The sequence below is a fragment of the Myotis davidii genome, unplaced genomic scaffold, assembly GCF_000327345.1.
Source record: "Myotis davidii unplaced genomic scaffold, ASM32734v1 scaffold743, whole genome shotgun sequence".
In the NCBI taxonomy this organism is placed as follows: Eukaryota; Metazoa; Chordata; class Mammalia; order Chiroptera; family Vespertilionidae; genus Myotis; species Myotis davidii.
This window is the reverse complement of record NW_006296221.1, coordinates 1,854,415-1,881,865: the sequence shown is the minus strand read 5'-3', so window position 1 is coordinate 1,881,865 and position 27,451 is coordinate 1,854,415. Positions and strand designations below refer to the sequence as shown.

General features: G+C 45.9%; 1 protein-coding gene across 1 annotated transcript in view; it reads right to left on the bottom strand.

Annotated features, from left to right (window-relative positions):
- Positions 1-3,297: 3,297 nt before the first annotated feature.
- LGI2 (leucine-rich repeat LGI family member 2) overlaps positions 3,298-27,451 on the bottom strand; it is a 25,112-nt gene continuing 958 nt past the window's right edge. Inside the window, exons 2-8 of the mRNA XM_006771050.2 lie at positions 26,430-26,501; positions 24,792-24,863; positions 22,663-22,734; positions 17,112-17,183; positions 16,278-16,447; positions 9,238-9,402; positions 3,298-5,770 (exon numbers count right to left, since the gene is read on the bottom strand). Of these exons, the coding sequence (XP_006771113.2) occupies positions 4,953-5,770; positions 9,238-9,402; positions 16,278-16,447; positions 17,112-17,183; positions 22,663-22,734; positions 24,792-24,863; positions 26,430-26,461 (1,401 nt within the window). The 5' untranslated portion in view covers positions 26,462-26,501 and the 3' untranslated portion in view covers positions 3,298-4,952. The remainder of the gene's footprint in view (positions 5,771-9,237; positions 9,403-16,277; positions 16,448-17,111; positions 17,184-22,662; positions 22,735-24,791; positions 24,864-26,429; positions 26,502-27,451) is intronic.

The window sequence follows — 27,451 nt, the reverse complement described above, 5'->3', positions numbered from 1 at the left end:
GGGGCAGGGGGGGCCGGGGGGAAGGCTTCCTTCCTACTCTGGATGTCTCCTTCCACATGGAGGAGACCCCAAGAGCACAATACTCCCAGCGCCAACCTGCATGCTCCACTCTCCACCTGAGCCAACGGAGGTGTCCTAATGTGAGAGGTGAGTTAGCACAGAGAACCTGGACATGCTAAGCCAGTCCCCCTCTTCCCCTCCCGGTCTGCATGCAGAGAACGAGGGTGTCCCCTGCTCTGCATACTGTAACTCTGCCCTGTGCTGCCCACGTTCTATTTAAACAGGGAACAAGCCGCAAAGACACATGGGCACACTCAGCTGCCCGGGGTAGGCATCCCTCCAACTCTATGACTCAGGTGGCCGTATCCATATGCAAGCAGACCCGAGATCAAAGCCATCGTAGGCAGGAGCTACTTTTTATTCATAGGTTTACAGGACACAGCGAATTAAGAGGCATATCATTTGTTAACTCTATTTACCAAAAAGAGCTAAATATACGTTCGGACTTCAAATGCATTCATTGTAGCTTGCATACCGCAAAATTCGCTTTCATATACAGATAAACTATACTTATGTTGCCTACGTTATGCATTTAAAATACATAAAAATGGTACCAAATGGCATATTGGCCTATTTTCTCACTGGTCTTATACATTCCTGATAGCCAAAGGGAGTGATGGGAACGCATAGTTTCCTACTAGGAAAAAGGTGGATTCTGATACAAGCAATGGAATCATGTAGGGATCAGAGTGCCTCGGTTTAGATTTCTGTAGCTTTCCAGATAATTCTTATTCTCATTTGAGCTATAACTGGTTCTCTTTGTTAATAATCAGGATGCTGTTCATTTGCCTGGTTGTTCCACCATCTACTTGCCTGGCTGAGGCGAAGGAAATCATTATGACTTGTTCTTTTCCTCCAGTTCACTTCCACGTTCCCCAAAGAGTCTCCTCCACGGCCATCTGCCCTGCTTTCCTATCCATTTCCTTTCCCTCTCCCCCAAGTCTGGGCCATCTTACTCACTGTGTCGACAGCTGGGTTATTGCATTCTATTCCAGGGTGCCGTTTAACAGAAGCTCTGGCCACTGCCTAATTAACTCTAAGGCTTTGAGCGAGGGGCTGATACTTCTGCCGAAGAATTGGGAAGCCGGCTCAAGAGATTTTCTTTAGGAGGCATGCAAATAGGCTCCCCTCCCGCAGACCTTCATCTCTCTTCCATTACACCCCGGTGGAGAAATTTCCATCCTGAGTGTTCCTGGCAGCCAAACCTCCAGCATCCCACGCTGATTTCTTCCCTAAAAATACACAGCCTCTCACTCCGTGGGGAAGAAAAATGCAACCCTGCCATTCCCAGCGTGCTCCCCGAGGGCTGACTGGAGCCCGGAGCAATTCATCAGCACTCGTGCATCACGGTTTTAGTTCCCCCCTCGCGGAACTGTTCGTGTTTATCTTGTGGACATGGTGACAAGAACCAGACCCGTCTCGACCTCAGCCTCCTTCCCGGAGCTATGTGAGGGGAGAGGCAGCCGGGCCCGTTAGAAACCCTCTTTAGAACAGAAGATTATCTGAAACTTCTGGAAGACTTTCAAGAGTGGGGGCTTTGCATGTAACGGCAGTTCTGCGGCGTTTAATTGTTCAATGGGCCGGCTGATTGGATGGTGTCTAGTCAGCACTCTTTTCCTTCTGGCTCTACACATTTGGTTGCATTTTTTATTTTCTCTCAAGGTGCTGCTCTCTTCCAAATCACGATTAAAACGTACTCACTTGGAGGGTCTGGCAGTGCCACAGGGAAAAAATACAAAGCCTGCTGGGCAGAGGGAAAGTTCTAGTTTTGCCACTCACGACTAAAGAATCTTAAACAGGCAAGTGACTTAGAATGTCTGTGTCTATTTCCTTCTCACTGTAAATGGAATAATATCTGCCCGCCAATAAACTGAAGAGCTATTTATGAGCAAAGAAGATGAATACAAATGTACATGGAAAAATATAAAGGTTTGCTGAAATGCAAGATGGTCTTATCATCCACTGTCCAAGGACACAGCGCCATTCAATCTGAAGACTTATTTTTAGTCTTCATAAAGGATCTATTCCTGACTCCGTGGAGTTTGGGGACAAGTCCTCGCTTTAAGGCTGTGTGTCTTGGCCGCATGTCTATGTGGAGGGACTCAGTCTGGGAGCTGCGCCACCAAGATTGTAAAGACAAAACCAGCGGAGACGACCAAGCAGTGGGTGATGGGAAGGAACGGAGCAAAAAGCATAGCCCCCCCACCCCATGCTATCTCCACAGGGATGGTCCCCCAAGACTCTCTGCTTCGAATTCTTGTTGTTGCTTGGTGTTTTTCCTCTTACATTATTACGGGGAGAAATCTTCTTGCAGAAATTGTTTAAAACTTGAGGGACTCTTGGGATGGAGCAGTAAGATTAATGAAGCAAAGCTTCTATCGCCTGGCGCCAAGAACATCTCCACTCCTAAGTCGGCCAGAACAAATATCTCCTCCCTCAGGGCAGGGACTCTAGGGACGGCAGATGCGGATCTTGTCTAAAAGTTTTTTAAAGAAAAAGAAAAGAAATCCTGATTGCAACTGAATGGCTTCCCCACCCTCTCTCCCTCCGACCCCGGCCTCCATCATAAGCTTTAGATTTTTCTTTCATCCTGTCTCACCTGGACTCAGCAAGTCCCCCAACACCCAGCCCGGCACCCTGTGCTCCCTGGTTTTCCAGATTCTGGGCAACGGTTACCAGGGTGGTGACTGCACGTGGTTAGCCCCTAGTTTCATCCTCAGCGCTGCAGCTGGGAAACTGGTACACCGCTCCGTAGAGACAACGCCGTGATGTTGGTGCAGTTGCCTTCTCTACAAACGTCTGAATCAGGAACATCATTTTGATCTGGCACAGCGCTGGGCTGTCTAAACGTCTCCTACTTGACTACTTGCCAAGTGCCCGTTTTCCCACCCCACCTTGTCGGAAGGGTTCCATGCGCCAGAAAGGATAGTCTGACCATTGTGACAGCCCGAGGAATAGCTGAGCTACCCTACGTCCAGCCTCTGATGCAGGGATCTGGGCATTTGCAGTCAATGCAAACAACCAGGAAGGGGAAAGAAGACGGGAGCAAGAGTCATTGGTGCTTAAAAAAATGAAAACACGCCACTTTTCTCCGGTTCCCTTGGTGCTTCGTAGGAACGTCCCAACGCCACCATGTGTGGATGAGCTAGTTCATGACAGTCCCTGGTGTCCGAGGCTGGGAGCCCTCAGCCTTGAGTCCCAGAATGTACCCAAGAGAGCTGCTGTGACACCAGCTCATTGTTCTCTAAGTGCTATTTATTGCCTCGATCCGCATAGCTTACAGTCTGGAAACAACACATACATTCATATTTGTGGCAAAACATCCACCTACTCATGACTTGACAAACACAAATCATTAAAAAAGTAATACAGTACAACGATGATGCTACGTCCATGGCTACAAGTTGTGGGGTTACTCTTTGAGAGCCACTCCTGAAACCATTTACTTCCTATTCTCTGAAGAGAACCAGCTAACCAGGCAAAACATCCCCTGGACCCTCCACAAAACCAGATCCCTGTCCCCATTAGCTTCCCAATGGTCCACACCAGAGAGACCTGTTTTGAAACAGGCCACCTGGGCCCCTGAGCGCAGACCCGGTCTATGGGATTCTACGTGCCTGGCTCCTAAGCTGGTCCCTATTGTTCAGTGGGTCCTCTTCCCCCATTTCTGTGTAGAGGATGAGCCCCCTGTCAGCACATGTCCCCAAGGGAGCAAAGGACAGGGAGAGGGAGGAGTGTGTTGTCCTGAGTACCCCAGCTTCTACAATTTGCTGCTACAGCACCTTTGGAAGGGCTGTGCTGGCAGCAGCAATATCAGCAAATCAACAAAGCAGACGGTTACATGAGCAGGGAGGTAGGCAGGTGGGCAGGTAGGTAGGTTGCTATTCAATTACTTGAAATATTAAGTTGCCCAGGGGGCAAAGGCATGCATCATTCCAAGGGCCATCTCTAGGTTTCAAAGTACATGGAGACGTGTGTGAAGTCCTCCCTGACTCTACAAAATCTTAGTTTGGAAATTCTCATCAGATGGCAATACCTGTTCTATTGCTCTAAAGGACAGAATAGAAAGCACCATTCGGTCTTTGGCCCGTCTGCTGGCGACCCACACACTCAGAGTGGGCTCTGAGAAGCGACGTATCATGGAGAGCATCAAATAGGCATTGTTGCTCAGGCCACCACGAGGGTCAGCGCTGAACCATAAGGAGAGGAGACCTCCTTTGTCTCCCTCCTGGGCCCACAGCCCATGCTGGGCCTAGACAGGTGTCGGCGGAAGATTTTCTTTGTAGCAGAGGAAGCAATTCATCAAACATTATTTTGTTGACACGCCCATGACAAGCATTCATATGAGCCAATGCAAAAGCCAAGGTTCTGCTAGGAAGGGGGTGGGGGTGGGGGTCGGGAAATTAGGGTGGCTCAAAATAGCAATGCTGAGTGTTACCCGATTTTTAAACTTACCATCAGCACATCTTTTCAGCTGACTTTGGCTTTAAGAGTCCTTACCAGAAAGATAGCTAAAATGGGGTGAGAAGGGCCCATAGTTTGTTTGGTCTTTTTAAAAATTTCATTATAAGAGCTGTCCTATCTTATCTGATTTTCTCCTTCCTCATTAAAAAAAAAAAATCTCACATTACTTTCCTAGATGGTAAGAATTACTACTGTACTCTTCTCTCAGGAATTACAGGCTTCCCTATGTCTTTTTAAGTGGGAGGATGGACATGGCATGCAGTTAGCCAGTAAATGTAATCCCTGATTACAATGTGAGTTCTAAAGGCTTGAACACGTCTATTTCCCCAATGCAGTGTTAATGTCAGACCTCTGAACCTGGCTCCCTTTTAAATATGTTTTCTCAGCTCTCGGCCGAGAGCTCGTGCTGTGTCCTTTAAATTCGCCGATCACAAACTTAAGTCAACAACTATGTGTTCGAAAATCTTTGTTTTCCCTTTGAAACTGGACGCAAAAAAGAAATCCCTCCTGTCGGTGGAGACGGCGGTGAAGGAACGAGGCGCCTGCACGTAGATCTCCTTGAACTTCTTGAACAGCTGCTTCTCCTTGTCCCACTGGTATATCTGGGAGAACGTGTAGTCGCTCCCCAGGGCCAGGTAGTGATTCTCTTTAAAAGAAAAGGGCTGCAGGGTCATGGCCCCCCGGGACGGGAGAGCCTGGATCTCCACGAACTGCTTATTGTTCCACCTCATGACCCTGGAGTCCCCGATGAAGCGGGTGAGGGACAGGTAGAGGGAGTTCTGCATTCGGAAGCTCTTCACGGCCAGCACATCCTCCATGTTGGGGATGTCGCTGTGGGGGACAAACTTCTTGGAGCTCTTATTCCACTGCAGGATGATGGGGACCTGGGAGCGGCTGGACAGGATCAGGTGCGATTTCCCGTCTATGTCGACAAACTCGGCATCCGTGTCCCTGAACCACTCGTGCAGGGACTGGTAGGAGTAGAAACCTTTGCTGTTCCATTTATAAACCGTTGACAGGCCGGCTTTCGAGCTGTCGGCGATGACGAAGAACGTCTCGTCCTCGATCTGAAACAGCTCAATGTCGTTGGGCTTGGAAATGCGAGAGACTTCGATGTCTTGGAATTTGACAAACTTGGTCCAGCTCTCGTCGTATTTGTAGATGTGAGAGCCGCCGAAGAGCTGGGCCACCACCACAAAGACCTGGTCGTCAATGAGGATGGCCTTGCAGCCCACAATGGACTGACCTGTGCCCCAAAAGAGAGGAGAGGGGATTAGGGCAGCCGTGGTTAAGATGCTCCTCCACAGTGACACGGAGACCCTAGGGAACTGCCGGTGGGAACTGTATATGGGGCAGCCCCTCTGGAAACCATTGAAAAATTAAATATAGAATTACCATATAGTACAGAATTCCACCTCTGGACCCTTAGCCAGAAGAATTCAAAACAGGGTCTTAAAGAGATACATGTCCAGTGATGTCCATAGCAGCATTATTCACAATAGCTAAGAGGTGGACACAACCCAAGTGTCCACTGATGGGTGAATGAATAAACACATGTGGTCTACCCATCCAATGGGCTTTTATTCAGCCTTAAAAAGGGAGGACATTCTACCCAGACAGCATGGCTCAGTGGTTGAGCATTGAACTATGAACAAGGAGGTCATGGTTCGATTCTCGCTCAGGGCACATGCCCGATCCCCAGTATGGGGTGTGCAGGAAGCAGGCAATCAATGATTCTCTCTCATTATTGATGTTTTTCTCTCTCTCTCTCTTCCTCTGAGAAATCAATAAAAAAATATTTTTTTTAAAGGAAGGAAATTCTGATACATGATACAAATGGATAAATGTTGAGGACATTAGCCAAGTGAAATAAGCCAGCTCACAAATAAACAGATAGTGTATGATTCCACTTTTATGAGGTATGTAGTAGAGTAGTCAGATTCACAGAAACAGAAAGGAGAGGGTGGCTGCCTGGGTCTGGGAGAAGGGAAAAGTGGGGAGTTATTTCATGGGTGGAGATTTTCAGTTTTCCAAGGCAAAAAGGGTTCTTTTGGTTGCACAATAATGTGAATGTACTTAACACAACTGAACAGTACACTTAACAGTGGTTAAGATGGTACATTTTATGCTATGTCTAGTTTCCCATAATTAAAAAAAAATCAAACCCCTTTTATAAATGGTGGCTCCATAGAAACATGTAAATGCTGGTCACCTGGGTCTCTGTGTCTTTAGAGGCAGGTGTACAAGTCAGGAAATTCACTGACACTCTGAACGCATTGTCCTCATGATGTTCAAAAAGCACTTCCCAGCTCCATAGGGCAGAACTGGCCATTAAATGGCCTTCCTCCCTGGGGGGTGGGAGGCAGTCACATGGTAGGAGTGAGGGCTCATGGGCAGGAGGAAACAATTTTAATAAGGGCGCTTGAAGACATTTGGCCTCTTCTGATGGCCGGAGCCAAAGGAAACCTAGATGGTCTGGCTCCTGCCTACACTCCACCAACAAGATACCAAAAAGCACAAAGAAGAAAACCAAAATCATTGTCCTGCAAATGCTGAAATGATCCTTAATATCTTGATATATTTCTTAATCATCAATCTATGCTCATATTCAAATGCACTTTTTAAAAATAAATTTGAGCTTACAGTACAAATACATAGGCTTATTAACCTGTGTTTTCACTTGACCATGTTCACTTGTGAATAGTTTCCCATGATATTTCCTCTTCTATAACTAGACTTTTAAACACTACACTGCATTCCACTGCATGAATGCCCCGTAGTTTGTTTAACTAATCTTCTACTATTGGACACTGCAGTTATTTCTAGCTTTTCATGATTGTAAGTAACATGCTTCCTCGTAGAGAAATTGTTTTTGGAAAACCATCTGGCAGTGTTCTTATGTGTTTGCTGAGTCAAACATTGTGCACATTTTTTAAGGCTTCTGGGTTTAAACTACCACATTGCTCTTCGAAAGCTGCCCGGGCTCCCGCCTGCCAACACTAACTGAGAGTGCACGCTCCTGGTCTCCCTCCTATACCACCTGGCCCCGGAGGTGCCTGCTGCTCAGAGGCACCCAGAGGCCTGCCAGTCTCAGCCAAGGGGCATGAGAGACAGAAAGAACCGACTTCAGAAATGCCCCCTAATGCCTCTGCCCGGTGAACACTTCTAGCCCAGGGAGCTGTCAGTAGCAGCAGAGATCACCGTGTGTGTGTGTGTGTGTGTGTGTGTGTGTGTGTGTGTGTGTGTTTCCAATGACACAAACCAGCACCTGGCACCTCACAGGCCCACAACCAGCATTAGCCACAAGCACTGACATTGGCTCACCCTGCACAAGAGCAAAGTATCACTCTGTTCCCACCTCCCATCATGGGGAGAAGGCAGAGGGGCTGGCTCATTCACCCCTCGCCACCTTCCAAGTCAGGAAAGAGAGAGAGGCAGAAACACATGGGCCGTGAATCCCTCTCTCGTTCCCCTTTTTCCTTTCATGTGGGTTGGGTTAGGGTCCGAAGCCTCAGCTTCCCTCGGCAGGTTCACCTGTGCGGCTCGGTGCTGACGCTGCACTTGGACGCGCGGGGCTGCTCTCAGGAATGTGAGCTCAGCACCAGGCGGCCAGATGGCCGACAGCAACGTGGCTCATCTGAATGGCCTCTCAGTGGCATCTGCATGTGCGTCTCACAGACCTTCAGGGCTGCGAGATGGGGCTCATCACGACACTCCCTGCCTCCCACCTCCCCGCACCTGCTGCGAAGCCACTCAGTGCCGGTGCCAGAGAGATTCCGAGGAGCCTCCCCTCCAGAAATTCCACCTCCATCCGCTTCTCGCTGGAACAGCAAAACGCTGCTCCATCTCCAAATCAGGACCCTAAAGGAAGTGCTCTCGCAGGTAACCGTTGGGCCACTGTGATGCTGCTTATAAAGTTCGTATATTATCAGGTTGCACTTGATAACGAGAAGTCTCTGCAAGATTATTTTAATTTTACCCATTTATTTAAAAACCAAGCAGCCCCACCATTTTTAGTAGCAGTAAAACACTGGGCGCCCCTGCCAGCACTGAAAGAATCATTAACTAAGTCTTGTCCCAAAGGCCCGGGTTTAGAGAGCCATGTGTTCTTATTTTGTTTGCATTTATTACAAGGAAGCAGTGATCACCGGGACCCGGCAAGGGGGCAGGAAGAACAGCTAGACAGTGGAGGTGTGTTTATGTGCATGATCACACACATGTGTGTATATATGCTGGCATGTATGTGTGCACATGTGCACGTGTGTGAGCATGCATATATGCACATGTACATGTGTGTGCATGAGCACACATACTTGTGTGCATGTGTTCATTACCATATTCATTAATAATCAGCTTAACAAAAAGCAAGGGCTTGTTAGCTGCTACAAAATTGGTGCCATCAAAGGTGCCATAACTGCTAAAGATCGAGGGGTTCTCGGAGTGACCTCTCACCTCTCCAGGAAAATGCCTCCCGCCATACGTAACCCATCACTCTCTCCCTTTTCAAAAGGATCCCCGACAACAAACAGGATCACCACCTGAGGCTTCCATTCTCACCAATAATGGACCATGTCATGAAAAATCAGAGATGAGGGTGGGCTGGGATGTGTCCCTAAAATCTAACCAGGTGAGAGAGCCAAGCGGTCCCGCGGTACAGCAGAGAACGTTTCTTCTCTCGCTGAAATTAGGCCAATACATCAAAGCCACACGCACCTGTGATATTGTCATAGCTCCGGAAATTCATTTCGATGTGGTCCCACTCCAGCACCATACAGTTCTCCATGCTGGGCTGGGCGATGGCCACGTACACGTCGTTCTTGGAGTTGAACGTATCCACCGAAACCGACTGGTAGGGCAATGTCTGATGAACAACAAAATCTGGGAATAGGTGTTTAAAGAGAAAGGCTCCATGAGATGTCCTGTGGGAGTCATCAACCACCCCTTCTTTCCTTTCATTGGTTCCCAAAAGGGGAGGGGGGACAGGAAAGAAGCAACACTAACATCCCAGTGTGCTTGACTCTGGGAGATTCCAGAAGGTTCTGGCATGCACGGGAATCTCCAACTGAATGCACAGCTTCTGATACAGCTTCTTTGAGATAAACAGCTCGCAGGTTTGGCTGAAGGATCTCAATGTTTTAAACACATTTGGTGAGACCTGGCTTTCAAAAAGGCCAGACAGAAGGGAAGCCACAGAGCCGCACGCCTGATACTACCCTGAAAATTCCTCCGTGAACCAGGGCAGCAGTGGGCAGCCTCATTTGGGGAAAGCTGTCTAATGCTCTCAGAAGAGCCGGGTGGTAAAGAAACCTGTTGCTGGGGTGGTTCTCAAGCTGACCAGGCAATGGGACCCTGTTATCACCTGTTAACACACTCCCAGCTCTACATCACCCTGGTGGGGAGGCTGCCTCGGCAGGTTCACAATGAGAAGTCAGCCCCCCAATGGCTGCCTGCATGCTTGGAAACCAAGCCAAGCCCTCCCATGCAGCCTCAGAGGTTTATAAAGACCCCCGCAGCCCCCCGCCCTAGGAAGGAAAGACAGTTACTGACTCCTGGGCCCAGTGCAATGAGTGACAGCTCTGCCTGGGGTCTGGACAGCTCAGCAAGCACTCACAGGAGGTCTGTTGCATTTTCAAGCAACAGAGAACCCGCCCAATCTGAGCAAGTGCTTAACTCTTACATTTAGTGGTAAATTTAAACTTCTCGTCCACACGACTCCCCTGAGCTACGACAGACTCGCTGTATTATAAATCTCGGTAGGAAATGTACAATTTTACCAAGGAACAGCGTGAGGATGCCCTCGGATGCAAGGACATTTAGTGTGTGGGGTAGCGGGAGAATCGATGAAGAAAGTGGGAGGAAGAACACTAATAAAGTTTAAGTTCTTTCTTTAGCCACAGAGCCTTCCATGTGCACTGCTTCCTGGCAGGTTGAGTGCACCCGAGGTAAAATGATGGTGCATTTCCGGCTAAGAAGAGTCGCTCTATGAGAAAATCCTTGGCCCTCAACTCCCCACACTGTCCTTATTGGGGGCCCTCACGTCCCACCTCCTCTGCAAAGGCTTCTCTGACCGCTCCAACCCCTGAGACTCTTCCTAATTCACTGGACACATAATCAGGCACTGCTGTTTACATCCTGTTACCCACATCGACTGACTCAATACAGCATCATCAGAGTCAGATTTGGGGACATGGGAGCGATCTTAGACCTTGTGTCATTGTACAGAGCCAGAAGCCCAGAGAGGGTGCACGTCTGGCCATGGGCACACAGCATGGTGTGTCTCCTGAACGCAGTGCTCCCTAAGGTCAGACCTGGGTCTTACACTTCTCACAGCCCCATGGCTTGAGCCCACAGCAGCCACTGGAGAAACACCTCTGACTGGGGAGCCTCATACAGCTGTTACACCAGAAAGGCAATTAGGGGACCAGCCACTCCATAGTGAGTCAAGAGGGACAGTGCTGAGGGAACAGGGTAGGAAAGGATGTAGAGCAGCTGAGCAAGTGTTGGAGTTGGAAGCGTAGTGACAGGAAGAGCAGGCAACAAGCAGGGATAGGAAAGAGGGGCAGGGCTGAGGGAGTGAGGGCAATGAGAGGCACCAGGAAGAGCACTGTGCCTGGGGTCAGACCACCTAAAACCACTGCCTGCACTGGAGACCCTGGGTGCACACTTCCCCTTACAAGGCCTCAGTTTACCTATCCACAATATGGGGGCAATGATACTTACCTCCCAAGCTTAATGGCAGAGGGACACATTGGGTAACATTGCCAGAAATGCCTGCCTCAGGGCTAGCATATAGCAGCTGCTTAATAAACGTGGAACTAAGGTCCGAGAAAGGACAGTCCACCTCCTCTGTCCTCGCCACCATCCCTGGCCTGTCCCTTGGGGGAGTGTCCATTTTAATGACATCTGAGACAAGATGCCAGAGCTGTGACTCCACCTTCCCACTGAGTGACCTCGGGGAAGTTCCTTACCCTCTCTCTGCCTCAGTTTCCTCACTGTATGTTACGATTCATACTCATTTAGAACTGTACGTAGCACACAGTTAGTGCTCAAGACATGTTACCTTTCAGAGGTGGCCCTCCCTGTGTACAGCAGGTGCTTAATAAAGGCTGCTGGCTTAATGAGTGTAGGAGCGCTGGCTCATTCTGAGGATTGGGGTGGGGAGAGGATGAGGCTGATGAGTGATGCTTGCAGGTGTGGGGAGAAGAGGGAGAAGCAAAGAGGAGGCTGCCTCTGTACCCCAACAGCAAGAAGTGGCCAAGTGGGTGGGGACAGGTGGCAATCATGGATGAGGTACCCTCCCCCACCCCAGGGAGTGGACTATCCAGAAGAGCTGGGGCTCAGGCTCCCTCCTACCCTGTAGTCTACGACCTTGGGCAAGAAAATAATGAGGATGAGTAAAATGAGGGGGATGTTTATTTCGTAGGTGGTCGTAGAGACTAAATAAGAGTGTGCACGTAGTGTCAGCACAGAGCCGTCTATGGACATGCCTCAGCGGTGTCGGATATGTAACGATACAGTCCCATGTAGCTGGACAGTCGTAGTTCCAATGATAACGTTATGCTGCCTGCATGAAGGCAGGGAAGAGCCCCCACCCTCCACCAAAACCCCCCAAATACCAGCGCTGATCAGCCAAAGAGGAACAGAAAGCATCAGCCTCGGTTCTTTCCTGTTGGCATGCGCAGGACCCGCGTAGAGGCCAGAAAGCGCTGGCCGAGGCCACAGGCTCCGGGCCTCTGTGCTCACAGGTCGCGAGATGGGAAATGGTAGCCGGCCTTGTCCGCTTCCTTTCCCGGAGTTAGCAAAGACTCTGGGGACACAGGTGCCCTCTCTTCATTACAACCCGGAGGCCTGTAAACCACGCCTCTACCCGGGGGCATTCGTCTAACCCCGGTCTGCAGAAGCTTCTGAACATGCATGTGATGCCTGTAGTGGCTTGTTCTAGTCAGGCTCCCGACCACACGCTGGCTTCCCAGAAACATGAGCGTCTGCTTAAAAACGCAGGTCACTGAAAGTGCAGGCCCCAAAGTCAGCTTTTTATTAACGATTCCCAGAATGAGAAAAGAGCTGCCAGACTGGAGAGCATTTTACAAATCTGGCCTTCAATGGTCTGATTGTCATTTATTTTCCCAAAACATCGGTTTCATCATATTTTGTAAAAACTGAGTATCCTGCACAAGACAGACTGTTAACTCATTTGAATTAGAAATCGAATTGCTAATAGGAGACCCCTTTCTCCCTCCACAACCCCTCCTCATAAAAAAGGAGGAGAGAGCCCGGCCGGTGTGGCTCAGTGGTTGAGCATCAACCTATGAACCAGGAGGTCACAGTTCCATTCCCAGTCAGGGCACATGCCCGGGTTGTGGGGTCGATCCCCAGTGTGAGGCGTGCAGGAGGCAGCCAATCAATGATTCCCTCTCATCATTGATGTTTCTGTCTCTCTCCCTCTCCCTTCCTTTCTGAAATCAGTAACAAAAAAAAATAATAAATAAAAAAGGAGGAGGGAGAGAAGGAAAAGAGAAAGAAACAGGTGGAATAGAATGATCGATACATATGAGCTTGTGTGCATGGGGGAAGGGACTCAAATTTAAATATTCATCCATCTCGTCTTAATTTATCTTTCACAAGCAGCAAGCGCACAGCCACGTGGAAAGCTCTGGGAGAATGCACACGTGGATGTGACACCAATTTACTAGCGTTTAAGTATTAGTGGGATCTCTGCGAAAGCCTGCCACTTCCATTCACACTGGATTAAGTTCATGATGTCAGTGGGACTCTTCCAATTCGGGCACGGCTCCCCCTGGAATCAACAGATTTTTACCTCGCTATTTATAGCACTTGCAGAAAATAAATTATACATGATGCCTATCCTACTGGGAGAGAAACTGCACATTAATGCATTATTTCTCTTTGCATTTTCATCAGCCCTGAAACAGGGCAGCTAACAGGACCATTAGGATGCAAAATTCCCTCCCTCTAAGGAATTTAGTGAATTATCCACCTCACACGGGGAATCATGAGCAGGTAACAGGGATTTCTGAGGTGGATAAAAATAGACTTGAGGCGGAGGGTTCAGGAAGGACTGTGATTAACCTCGAGAGCTGAACACAGTCCAGGGTGCTTCGAGGTGCTAACTACACCCCTGTGCTGGGAACAGGGTAGTAACAGTACCCGCCTCTCCCTGGGAAGAACAGTGTCTGCCTCCTCTCCTCCACCTCAAGAATTTACTCTTTTCCTGAAAATCTGAGCCACGAAGGAAATAATACACTAAGAAGATGTGCTCCTTGGTGAGGGTGCGGTCATTCCCATGACCTAGGAATGGGCTTTTCCTCTTCCTCTCAGCCTCTAATAAAGCCCCAGACGATGAGGCTTTACCTGAGCAGGAGATAGGAGCCCCAAACTCACAATCTATTGACCTATATTCTTACGAGGCACGGACTCTACTTGGGGACAGGTTATAACTTGGCTGTGCCTTTTTCCATGATGGAAGACCCTGGGAGCAAGAGCCCATTTGTCCACGATTCTTTTTTGGTGTTGTTGTTAATCCTCACCCAGAGATATTCTTTCCATTGATTTTTTAGAGAGTGGAAGGAGGAAGAGAAGTGGTGGGGGAGAGAGAAACATCAGTTGGTTGCCTCCCACACCCTCCCAAACCCTGCCAGGCATTGAACCTGCAACCCAGGTACATGCCCTTGACCAGGAATCAAACCCGTGACTCTCTGGTGCATGGAGCCGATGCTCTAACCACTGAGAAGCACCAGCCAGGGCCATTTGTCCACGATTCTTAAAGGGATAAAACAATAACAAAGATAGAATCCTCATTCTTCCTGTTACCAGGGAGGTGTGATGACTTCCTTGATTTTAATAGGAAGCTGTTTAGCGAAGATATATATAAGAGAGAGAATGCCCTAAAATGTGTTAGGGACTCACACTGATTCTGGGTTTATGACAGATTTCAGGATCTGGCCACCTTGGTTCCAAACCTCCTCTGTTCCCATGACAATTCTCAGAGCTTGGGTGGTTTTCATAACCATCCACGGGACTCTAAGCTCAGAAGTAAGGTTGTCTCACGTAAATTATTCCCAAGTCTCCCGGTCCCTCTATGGCCTGTGTAATTTCTCTCAGAGCTTGGCAAACTTTTCATACACTATGGCCAGGTGTGACTAGAACAATGGAAAAGCTGCTAACTTCACCTGGGGTTAGCGAATTCTCCAGAAAAGCTGGGGAAGAGGTAGAAACAGCCCCAACGAGCTTTGGTTTAGCATTTCATACCCAATGGCCTTGAATGCCACCTTTCGGTGCAAATGTCATTGACTCGACCTCTGATTTTTTGCACTGCTCCACAATACAGCGAATAACCTGCACACAGCCTTGCTGGCTAAAGGGCACCTGCCAATTACACAGCTGAATAAGCCCCTGTTCGGTGATGAAAGACAAGGTCATTTCCATAAGAGTCAGGTTTCCTCTCAGAAGAGAACAGGACTCGTAGGGGCCCTTATTTACAAAGACATCTGGAAATAATTTTTACTTTGTGAGTGTTTGTTTATTTGGAGGACTGGCCTACATGGAATATTTTGTTCTGCAAGTTCTTTTGTCTTTTGAGTTTCTGTAACTATGGTCTGAGTTCTCATTCCTGCTGCTCCTACTGACATGCCTTGAAGCCCTGTAGATACCAAATCTCAGCCTGTTTACATTTCTAAGTCTGATAAAGCAGGTTTCATACTGTGGATTGATCTTCTCTCCTTTAAAATCTGGTATTAGCCCTGGCTGGTGCTGCTATGTGGTTAGAGCATCAGCCCACGTACCTAGGGGTTCAGGGTTCAATTTCCAGTCAAGGATATGTACCTGGGTTGTGGGTTTGCTCCCTGCACCCTGGTTGTGGTGCATGTGGAAGGCAACCAGTTGATGTGTCTCTGTCACGTCTCTCTCCCTCTCTCTCTCTCACTCTCTCTCTCTCTCTCTCTTTCCTCTCCCCCTCCCACTGCCTTCCTCCACTCTCCCTGAAAAACTATGGAAAAAGTATCCCCTGGTGAGGATTAAAAAACAAAATCTGGTGCCAGAAGCTGTGGCAACTCCATGTAAGCCTTTCATATGGAGACACTCGCTGGCTCTCTACAAGATGTGCAGAGTTGAGGCAGTTAGTATTTTAATTTTATCTTTATAGCCTAAAAAATGTATAAACTGGAACCTGAGGGGGGTCCTGGAAAACAAACTCAAACTACATTTTCCCCTCAATGTGAGTTTCTTCTTTTGACAATTAACTCTTAACTTATATTTCTACTTTGCCATTGGTTATAATTTACCTAGTTATCTCTTTTTAGATGGGACTACGAATGCAATTTATAGATTTTAAAGTCTCATATTCACTACTTAAATTTTCAATAAAATTCATGTAATTCAATCAAGAGAACAGACGTTTAGGCCTCTCTGCACTGGCTCTCTAAGGAAACCCAAACTGACCTGAAAATGTTTTTATGCCAAACTCACCAGTTTATATTTGACTTAAAAAAAAATCTTTAGAGAAATTTTAATTTTGTAAAGAATCAAAATTAAAGCCAGTGCAGTTAACAAAAATCTAAACTGTTGAGATATTTTTCTTACCACATCAATGCATACCTTTTGGACCTTAAATTTCGCCTAAAATAACTTAGACAGAAAGTTTTTGCACCCACTTTTCTCCAGTCCCTGTTGACAAGCTAAAGGGAAAACACAGGGATTGTTCTAATTACCTGTAATTAGACAGGGGTTCTGCATACCTGTAGTTGTGCATTCGTAGTCAAAGCTGGTCACATCATTTAGCTTCTTCTCCTGATATTCCGGGGGACCAATACACAGCACGTCCGAAACGGTGGAGTTTGTCATCTTCAACCACAGATACAGCCACTTGGCTTTGCAGTCGCATTCAAATTTATTACCCCTTAAATCTCTAAAAAGTAAAACAAAGCACAGGCACAGAGAAACAGACATGCCTCAAGTATTTGGGCACTGATATCAGACTCCAGAATTATTAATATCTTGATATATTTAATATCTCAAAAATGTAATTAAAATTTTTTTATATTTAATACATCCTATTTCTTGTTCTTATCACTGACTTTATTTAATAGTCTCCAGTGCCTATGGTTTTAACTGGATGGCCTACAGGGGACTTTCAGAGCTAATATACCACCATTTCTCCAAACTCTCTTAAAACTGTCGCCATGCCATGCTGGACAAGGGAGCGATGACAGAACACCAGCCAACACAGGTTCACACCAACACAAACAGGACATTCCAGGAAACCAGTTTTCACAAACACAATTGAAACACTAAGATCTTGTTAAACTATGTCCAGTGAAAAGTGACAAACACTAGAAGGTAAATCGGATGGATATGCTCTCTCAGGGAAGGAGCCTGATGTTACTAAGGATATTCTAAAATGGCACAAACCAACCCCATACAGACTCCACACTGTTTCCCAGTGGGCATGGCTGTCAGAGGTTTTTGAGCTACAATGTAAGAGAAATGCAGCAAAAGGGTGAGAGAACTGAATGGCATGATTTACTGGGGCACAAGCACAAGTGGACACAAACTTGATTTTCATTACTTACAGTTCAATCAGAGAGTCTAAATCACTGAAGACATCTCTTGGGAGTGCTTTGATGTGGTTATTGGCCAAAGAGCTAGAACCAGAAAGTAACATTTTAATGTGGTTATTATCTTCAGGCCCGGTTACTCTGAAGTTCCTTAAATAAAGTCATGATTTCAAACAGAGCTCTAATCCTCTTCAGCACAACATGGTTCCAATTTCTGGCTTTGGTCATCAATGCTGAGATAAAGAACTGAGTTTAGTTACACAAAAATAATGTAAGTGCTGGGGTACAATATAAGTCTTTTGTCTTTAAAACCAGCATTTATTAAGCTCTTGATATACATTGGTTAGACCTCAGGTAGCACTCATGTTCTCAGAATAAAAGCCACAGTCCCTTTGATGTCATGCAAAACCCTCCATTGTCTAGTCTACCTCCATTCCCACCTACCGATGGGACATCTTAACCACCAAGATCCAGCTGCACTGGGCTCTTTGTTATTTCTCAAACAGGAGAAACACAGCCCCAGGTCAAGGCCTGAACTTGCTGTCCATCTGCCTAGAATGCTCTTTCCCAGATACCCCACAGCTCACTCCATCACCTTCTTACATCTGTCCGAAGCTATCACCACCTTCCCTGATCTCTACACATCTCCCTCCCCTGCTATGTTCCTCATTGCACGACTGTTACTTGACATACTATACATTTTATTTATCTACTTGTTTATTGACCGTGTATTCATCCTAGACGTAAGCAACATGAGGAAAGATTTGTTTGTCCACATCTATACCCTCAGGTCATAGAACATTGCCTGGCGTATAGTATGTACCAGTAAAACTTTGTTGAATGAATTATGCACTAAAGTGACATGATTTAAAAAAAAAAAAAAAAGGATGTACATTCATGTACCAAGAAATTCCCTAGGGTCCATTTAAGTGAATTCTATCACTTGTCACTCTAAGAAAGGACTCAATAAATATGCTTTTACCTAAAGACCCTCAGCTCTAACCCTGACAATAATATTAATCTCAACAAACCCCATTTAGGGAATGAATGATGGTGATCGATTTTGTTTTCTCATTAACAAAGGTTGACCAGAAGCCATTCTGCATTTTTGCTGTTAGTTTTTAAGAACTTTCTAAAACATCTTAGCGCCCCCCTTCCCTCTTCCAAAAAAAGACTGAATGAGCACCATCAACTCTTTCTCGGATGATTCAGGATTCTGCAGTGCCCTGTCACCATCCTGCTAAAGATGAATGTCATGGGGCTGGGCTGCTGACGTTGAAAGATGCTGGGTGTTGAAACGATGTACATCAAGTCTGTGATTTCCCTCAGGCATTGTGTTCTAATATGACGCAGCCAAGAAACTGATGGCTACATTTTTTTCTTTACATGAGTACAAATAGCAAAACTATAAATGAGAAACATGTAGGCAATTCATCACCAAATACGTATGTGTATATGTTTATATATGAAATATGTATATGAAACATATATGAAATTAGTCTTCTGTAGCATCATAATGACCCATCCCAGAAAAAGGAATTAAAGAAATGCGTGTTCCTCCTTAGACTCAACTGTAATTGAAAGTTTTGAGTCCATTTTTTAAAATGTTCCACATTTTCTTTTTCTTTTTTTAAAAATATATTTTTATTTCAGAGCGGAAGGGAGAGGGAGAGAGAGACAGAAATGATGATCAATGATGAGAAAGAATCATTGATCGGATGCCTCCTGCATGCCCCCTACTGGGGATTGAGCCCGCAACCCGGGCATATGCCCTTGACTGGAATCGAACCCAGGACCCTTCAGTTTCCAGGCTGTCACTCTATCCACTGAGCCAAACTGGCTAGGGCCTTTGAGCCCATTTTTAACCAACCATTCCAGCTTCAAGATACTAACAGAATATGGGGAGACCCCTCTCCATCTAGGTAACCACAAATGAATTAAAATACTATTTCTTGTATTTGTTGAACCTTTATTTTCTAAATGATTTATCTGTACATTTTTAAAGATGTTGGAAAATAGACTGAATATGTAATCAGACTGAACAGCTTTCTGACATTAGAAAAAAACATGTTTATTTTGATTTTTTTCTGGTTGATGGTCACTTTACCTGAAAAGTAAAGTAAAAACTTTTTTAGCTAATTAAAGGGGAATTTTTCAGCTAATTTTCTTTTTTGCTACTTGAACTGTATCGTATTAAAGTGATAAGAATATATGGGATATTCGAGGCCAAAAAAGCAGACTGTTCAGCAACCGTTCCAAGCATTCAATTTGGATTTCAGAAGCTGAATTATTTAGATGGACCATCCACCCCACTCACACTCAGTGCATAACATCTCACTTTCCACTTCATTTTATCTACAAATTCATGGCACTTACTTCATTTCTAAAACTACTTAACAGCAACCTGTCCCTTGGGCTTTACGGGCTGCTGGAAACAACTGTTCTAGATTTTACTTACAGATTGGCACCGCTCCGTCAGGGCCCTGAAACCTGACCCGTGTTTCTTTACATGAAAATGTGACCCTGCAGGTGTTGGAAAAGTTCATAAAGGATAAAAATCAGACACTTAAACAAGCAAATTCCAGGCAGTGATTTCCTTTATCATGGGAGTGAACTTTAGAGAGCTGACATGTGGTCTTGGCTCTGAGTTTAAAAAAAAAAAGTGGGGAAATGGAAGGACCAGTTCATTCTTAAACAATGTACTAAATCAGTGATGGCAAACCTTTTGAGCTCGCTGTGTCAGCATTTTGAAAAACCCTAACTTAACTCTGGTGCTGTGTCACATATAGAAATTTTTTGATATTTGCAACCATAGTAAAACAAAGACTTATATTTTTGATATTTATTTTATATATTTAAATGCCATTTAACAAAGAAAAATCAACCAAAAAAATGAGTTCACATGTCACCTCTGACACGCGTGTCATAGGTTCGCCATCACTGTACTAAATGCTTTAATGACTACATGCATCTCCAACCCAGAGCAGTCCACCTGACTTGCCCAGGAGTAGAGTACTCATGGAAAATCCAGCTCAGTGAGGAACGCACAGGTCAACCAGTGAATCTGAAAGGATGTCCTGCTGGCTTAGCCCTGTGCTAGATGCTGGACGAAGAACACAGTTAATGCAAGATCCTCACGGGCCCTCCCCTCAGGGAGCTCTCACTGCTGCTGGGGAGATAAAACTAACACCATGAAATTACACCAACCAGTGTGGCCCGAGTCTACAGTAAGGTGCTGGGTGTGTGGAGCCAATAGGGAGGCTACGGGAGGAGTGAAGGGGAGACCCACATGGCTCCACGTGGGAGATAGAGCTTAATCTAGACTTTGAAGAACAAGCAGATCCCAGGAGATCGTGGGTAGAAGAGCACCCAGGGCCAGAGAAAGGATGTGAAGGAAAGCCCAGGAACGGGATGAGTTGGGTAGGCATGGGAGCCCCCTGAGAGCCCCGTGTTCTGAGGACATTTAGGGAAATGAGGTTGAAGAGCTGGGGATAGAGGGGACCTGGTTGGCTTGACTGTCGGGTGGCAATACATGCCGGAATGGGTGTATTAGTGCATCCGATGCACTCTGGACCCAAGCAGGGGAATCCTTTGTTCTCTCTGCATTTCACACAGAGAAGGAGGTGCCTCGTACATATATGTACATCTGATATACACATATGGTCATGTGTGCAGATGCACAAGCATGCACACACAAACGCAGTTATGTAGACACATGTAGAGAAGTCCATACACCCATGGGCACACGTGTAAAAGCTATGCAAATCTACATGTACAGTACCTGCACGTTCTCACCTGTTTCCAGACCAAGAACCATAGACAACAGGTCAAATGAAAGTTGACATCGGGGCTAACTCAGTCTCATGGGCTTTGCTTTAGGTTCACGATCTGCCCAGAGTCTTTGCTCAAAACAAAGCCCCTCATTCCTGACTTCTGGGAACTGGCTTATCTGGCCACAGCTGTTCCTCTCCAGATGCCCACAGCTGTCTATGTAGCAGACTCTGTCTGGCCACCCAAACTGCCAAGGCTGCTCAGCATTCCAGGGAGAAAACTGAGACTTCTTAACGATTAGAGGAAGGGAACGAGGTTGTTGGTGATGGTGACGATGATGATGATGATGATGACAATGATATCAATGCTGATCATACCTGGAGCATTTACCTGGGTGATTGGCTGATGCTTTGCAAGCAAGCATTAACCACCATATGCGACAGTCCTCTGGGGTCAGTATCATCATCCCCAGATTAAGGATGAGGAAACAGGCTCAAAAAGGCTAAACAACAATAACAAATGATGGCCTGGAGATTGAACCCAAGTCTATGTGTCTCTAAGCCCATTGTCTTAGCCTCTACAGGAATGCAGGGATTGGGCATGTAAGTTGAATTTTCTGGGGGGGGGCGGGAATCAAAACATTTACAGGAAGAAAAGTAAACCTGGAGCAATTATGCCAACAGGAGTCGGATGCTCTGCAGGATGACTCTGCTGATTTGGATGTTTGGACCTCCCACTCTGCTCCCTCATCTCCTGACTCTGTTAGCTTGAACTCAGGCAGAGTTTCTGCTTGGTAGGATTCCAGAACCAAGTGCTCCCTGAGCCCGGGGACAGACACTTTTGCCTACATGAGGGTTTGATGTAAACTCTTTAGATGCTGTATCAGGCAGGGTGATACACACCGAGGATATCACCACTGCTGCCCAACACCCCAGTCAAAGCCTCCCATTTTCTCACTTCTCTTTGTACCACACATGAGCTGACTTTGGGGACGAGACATGGTATCTTACTCAAACACAAAATATCCATCACACAAATGGGGCCCGGTTCCTGGCTCATAAATGGCTCCTACCAAGACAATGGCTATCTTTACGTTTTCATAACCGCAGTCCCTACTTTTTCCACTTTTCTACATTTGTTAAGTGTGTGCACTTGCTTCATTCTGATATGTCAATTCAAATCAATTTGTTTAATTTTTTTTCCTCCAGAAAGCTATTAAAAATCCCAGAGAGCTTAGCTTAAGCTGCCGATTAATCCAACATAAAAGAAAAAGCTATTTGCATTCAAATTTGAGGAATCACAAAAAATGTCTCTATTCCACTTTGTCCTAATTCTGACCCTGCATTCAACCTTCTTCTATTAGTCTATAAGTGTCAGTTCCTAAATCTATAAAATGGAGACTCACAGATTATCTTGAAAAATAAAGAGAAGGCTCACTAAGCACACAGCCCTGTGCCTGGCACAGAGTAGGTGCACAATACACGTCAGTTTCCTCCCCATCTCCTCCGTCACTCACATACGTGGGCCCCTGGAAGCAGAGTGCTCCCTACTTGACATGCAGTCATGTGGTCCATGATGACAATCCAGAATGATGGAAAAGATAATCAAGACAAGTGTGTCTTTATTATCATGGGCTGATGATCGGTCCATAATATAGAAACCTCTAGGGCAACCTGGAAATTAGTTTCATTCAGACGATGTTACAATATGGACAAAACAGTCAAGAAAAAGAGAGGCACCAGGAAGTGAATCTTACTTTGCACCTTAACAGATTGACACTTTTCACAGGACTTACAGGTGAGTCAGGTCACGGAGGCCACGGAAGGCATTTCTTGAAATCGTTTCTATTTTGTTCCCTTCGATGAACCTAGGAGAACAGCAGTATAAGCAAACGGAACTTTCCCAGCTTAACAGCTCTAGGAAATGATATTGGCATGCGTTTGAAATAAAATCTAAAACATGGACACAAGTGTTTACTCTGCACTCTCTTCAGAAGCAGCACGAACATCTTCAAATTCAGAGTTGGCAACATGCATAGAAACATGTTTGGGGGAAAAAGAAGAAAGCACTCGACCAAGGCAAGAATGTTCAAATCTCTGTAGGCCTGGAATGTTCCCAGACATCAACCCTTCTTACATTTCACGGCCTGGCTACTCATACGTTTGTTAACATCTTTGTCCCTTGAGGGAAGCCCGTTGTTTCACATCTTCTTATTAAAGTTCTTGCTGAGGGAAAGTTCCATTAAACTTGGCTTCTGGCAAACTTTTGAGTTCATCGTGTCCTACACGGTCTAATCTCAGAACAAATCGGCGACGGGACAGGGTCCTCTCAAGATCTCGAAGGCACAGGGAAGTGGGAAGAATAATGACATTGAATGTGTGCCAAACTTCTTTCTCTGCGCTGAAACGTCCCAGGACTTGAGCTAAAATCCTGCATTAATAATAGCTCTGGCTATGCTGTAAAGTCTTGGTGAGAAATATATGCACTACAACTATGCCCTCGGGCCATAGAGACCTACAGCTTAGTTTAAAGTAGGGGTGGGGAGCGTCATATTAAGGCCCTCGAAATTATGTGGTCTGGTCCTGCCAGGGCATTAGGGATGAGTTAATTCAATGTTTGACCAAATATAACAGGCTAATTTCTACGTTGATAATTTTGTGAGAACCTTGAATAATGTTATTAAGTTCCAAATGTCCCTTGGCAGAAAAAAAAAGGTTCCCCACTCCTGGTTTAAGGCATCACATTTCATCAAATGGAAGAGGGTCTTTGATGAGATGGTCCAAGGGAGAGGCTTTGCACACGATGCCAGTAGTTAATGAAATAGTTCTTGCACTGAGAACTTCCCCATGCCTGCTTTTTAAAGATCAGGGGTCTATTCCATGACAGACTTCAGTATAAACTAAGCTGACCTCCTCCTCAATCACCTTGACACTAAGAAGAACTGCTCATAAGAGAAAACTGGTAGCTTCACATTCACTCGCTGCATGGCCTATTCACATGCTCTGTCTGAGAGAACCCAGCTGGACTCAGCGCTGCAGTCCTACCTGTCTTTCCATGTTAAGCATGCTAGCACAATGCCCTGAGAACACACATAGTATGTGCATCTGGAGAAACAACTCCAGAAACATCCTTCCTGAGGCCATACCATCAGCAGAGAGCTTCCTTGGACCTAGGATGTGTTCGGAATTCAAACATCTACCTGCTCACCTAAGATAAGAAAGCAGAGACAAGGCTTTAAAAAACCCTCTGAATGCCAAGTAAGGAAATCCCATCTGATAACGGGATTAATGTTATTACAAAGTTACACAAGACAAGGATGAAAGAATTTAAGTGGAAAAAAAGACATTAGAGTAGGGGAAAGGCAGAAATCAGAGAGAGGGCAAAGCTCATTGCTGGGGGGATGCGGGGAGGGAACTGCACCTCTGAAAAAGGAAAAATAATCGTTCTTGAAAACAGAAAAAAGAAAATTAGACCCTTGTCAGCAGCTCCCAGGGGATACTGCAAACAGGACATAGGCCAGCTGAATTAAAAACATGACATTGTATTCCCATACAGGGAGACTTTATTTAAAACTAAGTAACCCTCAGAATCCTTTCTGGCTGATCAGCAAATCCATGCCTCGTTATGAGAGGTAAAAATATCCAATGCAATTTCCAATTGTGTTTGCTACATGGCAAATTAAATGTCAGCAGAGAATAAAAGGATCTCTTTCCTTCTTTGTTTCCTTTCCCCCTCTGTGCCCCCAGCCTCCTTCTGTCCCGGCATGTTTATACACAAGTGGACTGTAAAAGGTCAGCGCTGGAAAGGGAGTGGGGTTTTCTCCACCCCCAAGTTCTGTAAGAGATGCTGTTCGGCTTGGAAAGCGATACAGCAATTGTACTGATGGACCAAATGCTCAGCAAACAGACAAAGCACAGCACTTACAGGTATTCGAGATGAAAGAGTCCAGCAAAAGCATCATCGCGGATGACGGTAAATGAGTTAGAATTCAGCAATCTGAAAAGAAAGGACAGGTTTCAATGCAGAGATGTAAACCCGGAGTCCCATAGTGAAGCATTTGTTTCTTTCCTATGTCCTGACCCATGAGCAAATATGGGTTCTTCTCAACCTAAGACTGGGCCATTAGATGCACAACCCAACTCGCAGATGCTGATAGAAAACAGCAAGTGGGTTCTCTTTGGCCAGATTTTCTGGTCACCCCCATTACTCTACCCTTTCTCCCCTGTGGGTCTCAGGGGAGACCCTGAGAGCTGTTATTTCAAAGCATTCTAAAGCCAGCACAACTAAATGGCCAATGAATGCTCAATTATACACTAGCAATCATGGAAGTAGAGATCTAAAAGGAGCTAATCCAACTCCATTTTTAGAGAAATCTGAGCCCAGAGAAGTTAAGAGACTTCACCAACGTAACACAGCTGAGACCTAAATAAATAAAAATAAATAAATAATAAATAGAAACCTTTCTACTATATTATACATTCTCATGAGAAATAATAATAAAAAAAAGTTTAGGAAATCTTCAGAATACTCATTAGCACCAATAGTTTTTTTTATGAGTCACACCTAAGTCTCCTTGGTAAAAGTTTATATGGAATAGATAGTTACCACTTAAGTCTATTGGGTAAAGTACCTAAAACTGTTTTCCTATTTATGGAAAGTATATTTTAATAGAACTAGAGTTATTAAGACATTTCAGAATTTTTAATGTTATAAGTAGGTACATAACATTTCAAGAACAAAAAGATCAACAATCAGTCTACTTAGGATGAGTAGTGAACCATATTCCATTTCTTTATGTTTTTCTGTAGTATATTGCTTTTGATTCACCTCAAATTTACGAACCCAATACATACACAGAGAGTGTGCTATGTACTCATGACTTTGCCTGTCAATAATTTGCTTTTGAAAGTTGCTTTCTGGACATTTCATTAGCAAACATGAACTGACCTGGGCAACAGGGCAGGACATAGGCGCTCGCCAAGAGGGGCTGGGATGTAGAACAGTTATGAGTGTGGGTTAGAATCCTGACTGTGATTTTGAGCAAGTTACTTAACTTCTCTGGGCCTCAATTTTCTCATCTGTCAAGTGGGGAAATAAAGATACCCTCCTTGTCAGGATAACAGGATGATTAAATAAAATTTTGCATATAAATGCATAGTATGCTTCCCAACAGTTTCTGTACTCAGTCAGCTAGAAACACTGCTATTTCCAGAGTAACATTAAGAGTTTTAACTGTAGGTTTTCTCTTAAAGTGAGAGAAACAGTTCATTTAGGTGAAGCTCTAGTCAAAATTCCATGGACTCACATTCCTAGTTGCCAGATGTGGGGGCTGGGATCTACAATCAAATCCTTGTGCCAGAAGAAGGAAAGGACACGAGCTAAGAGCCTTCAGCCCCAGCTTGGTGGGAACACCACAGCCCATGGTACCACTAAGAACCAGCCAGGATCTACTCATGAGCTTGAGCATCTTAGGAAGAACTGATACCAAAGACGCAGAGATCGCTCCTCCCAGGACCACACCTCAGAGGACTCCCATTTTCAGGGAGAACTTGCCATACTCACAGCAGCTGCAAGGAAGGCAGGTGGGAAAACATTCGGTCCTTGATCTCGGAGAACGTCCCATTTACCAGGCTCCTGCAGGCAAGCGAGAAACAAAGCAAGGCCTGGGTGGTTTGAGAAGTTCTGGGCAGTCAGCCTTACCCTCCACCTGTACTGCGAATGCCTCCGCTCAGGAATGAGTCTTAAAACAGCTGGCCCGGGGCTTCTCGGGGTAGGAACAAGGCAGTCAAGTTCATGTCCCAAGGAACTGGATCAATATGAAAACCAGTCTGAACAACAGAAACCTTTACCATCAGGCTAGCTCCTTCCACAGACGTGATCTCAGCCAGGGTAAATCAATCCCCCTACTTCCTTTTTCTCTACTACAGGAGGCCCTGGCTGCAAATGGATAATTACTTCACCTCTGCCCATGATTCTGTTTGTGTAGACACAGCGTTAATGTTGGCCCACGAAACTCCAGAGTAGCATTAAGCATTCCCCTTGGGAGCCCAGCTCTGAAAGACACTCGGAGCACTTCTGATTAAATGCACCGTGAAAGCCTTGGGGGGAAACTCTGAGACACCTGAACTTGGATGTGCAGTGGGAGGCAATGCCATCTGCCAGATTTAACGGTCTGTGGGGGGACAAGAGCTTGGCTCTATTATTGCCACCAGCACACCCCACCCCACCCCATCCTTTCTGGCCACAGCAGGACCTCAACACATGATTTCAGAATGACTTTTGTTGGCATGCAGAGAGTAAGCAGCTGCTGGTGTAAAGGATTTAACGAGGGGAATTCTAATTTCTGGGATCCTCCATGTCACCCGATTTAGCAAGATGAGGAACCAAAAAGGCCCTCTTTGCCTGCCAGCCAGGCTCCTAACTTTCTAGAAATGCAAACAGGAAGCCATTCACTCCCGGGGCCAGGCCTCTGTGCCGTGCCCAGGGCAGTGTAGTGCAGGAGGAAGTGCCCTGAGCATAGCAGCTCCACCTGGGAATTCCCTGCCTCTGCGTGGAGCGGGCATCCCCAGCACCCGCCTGAGCAG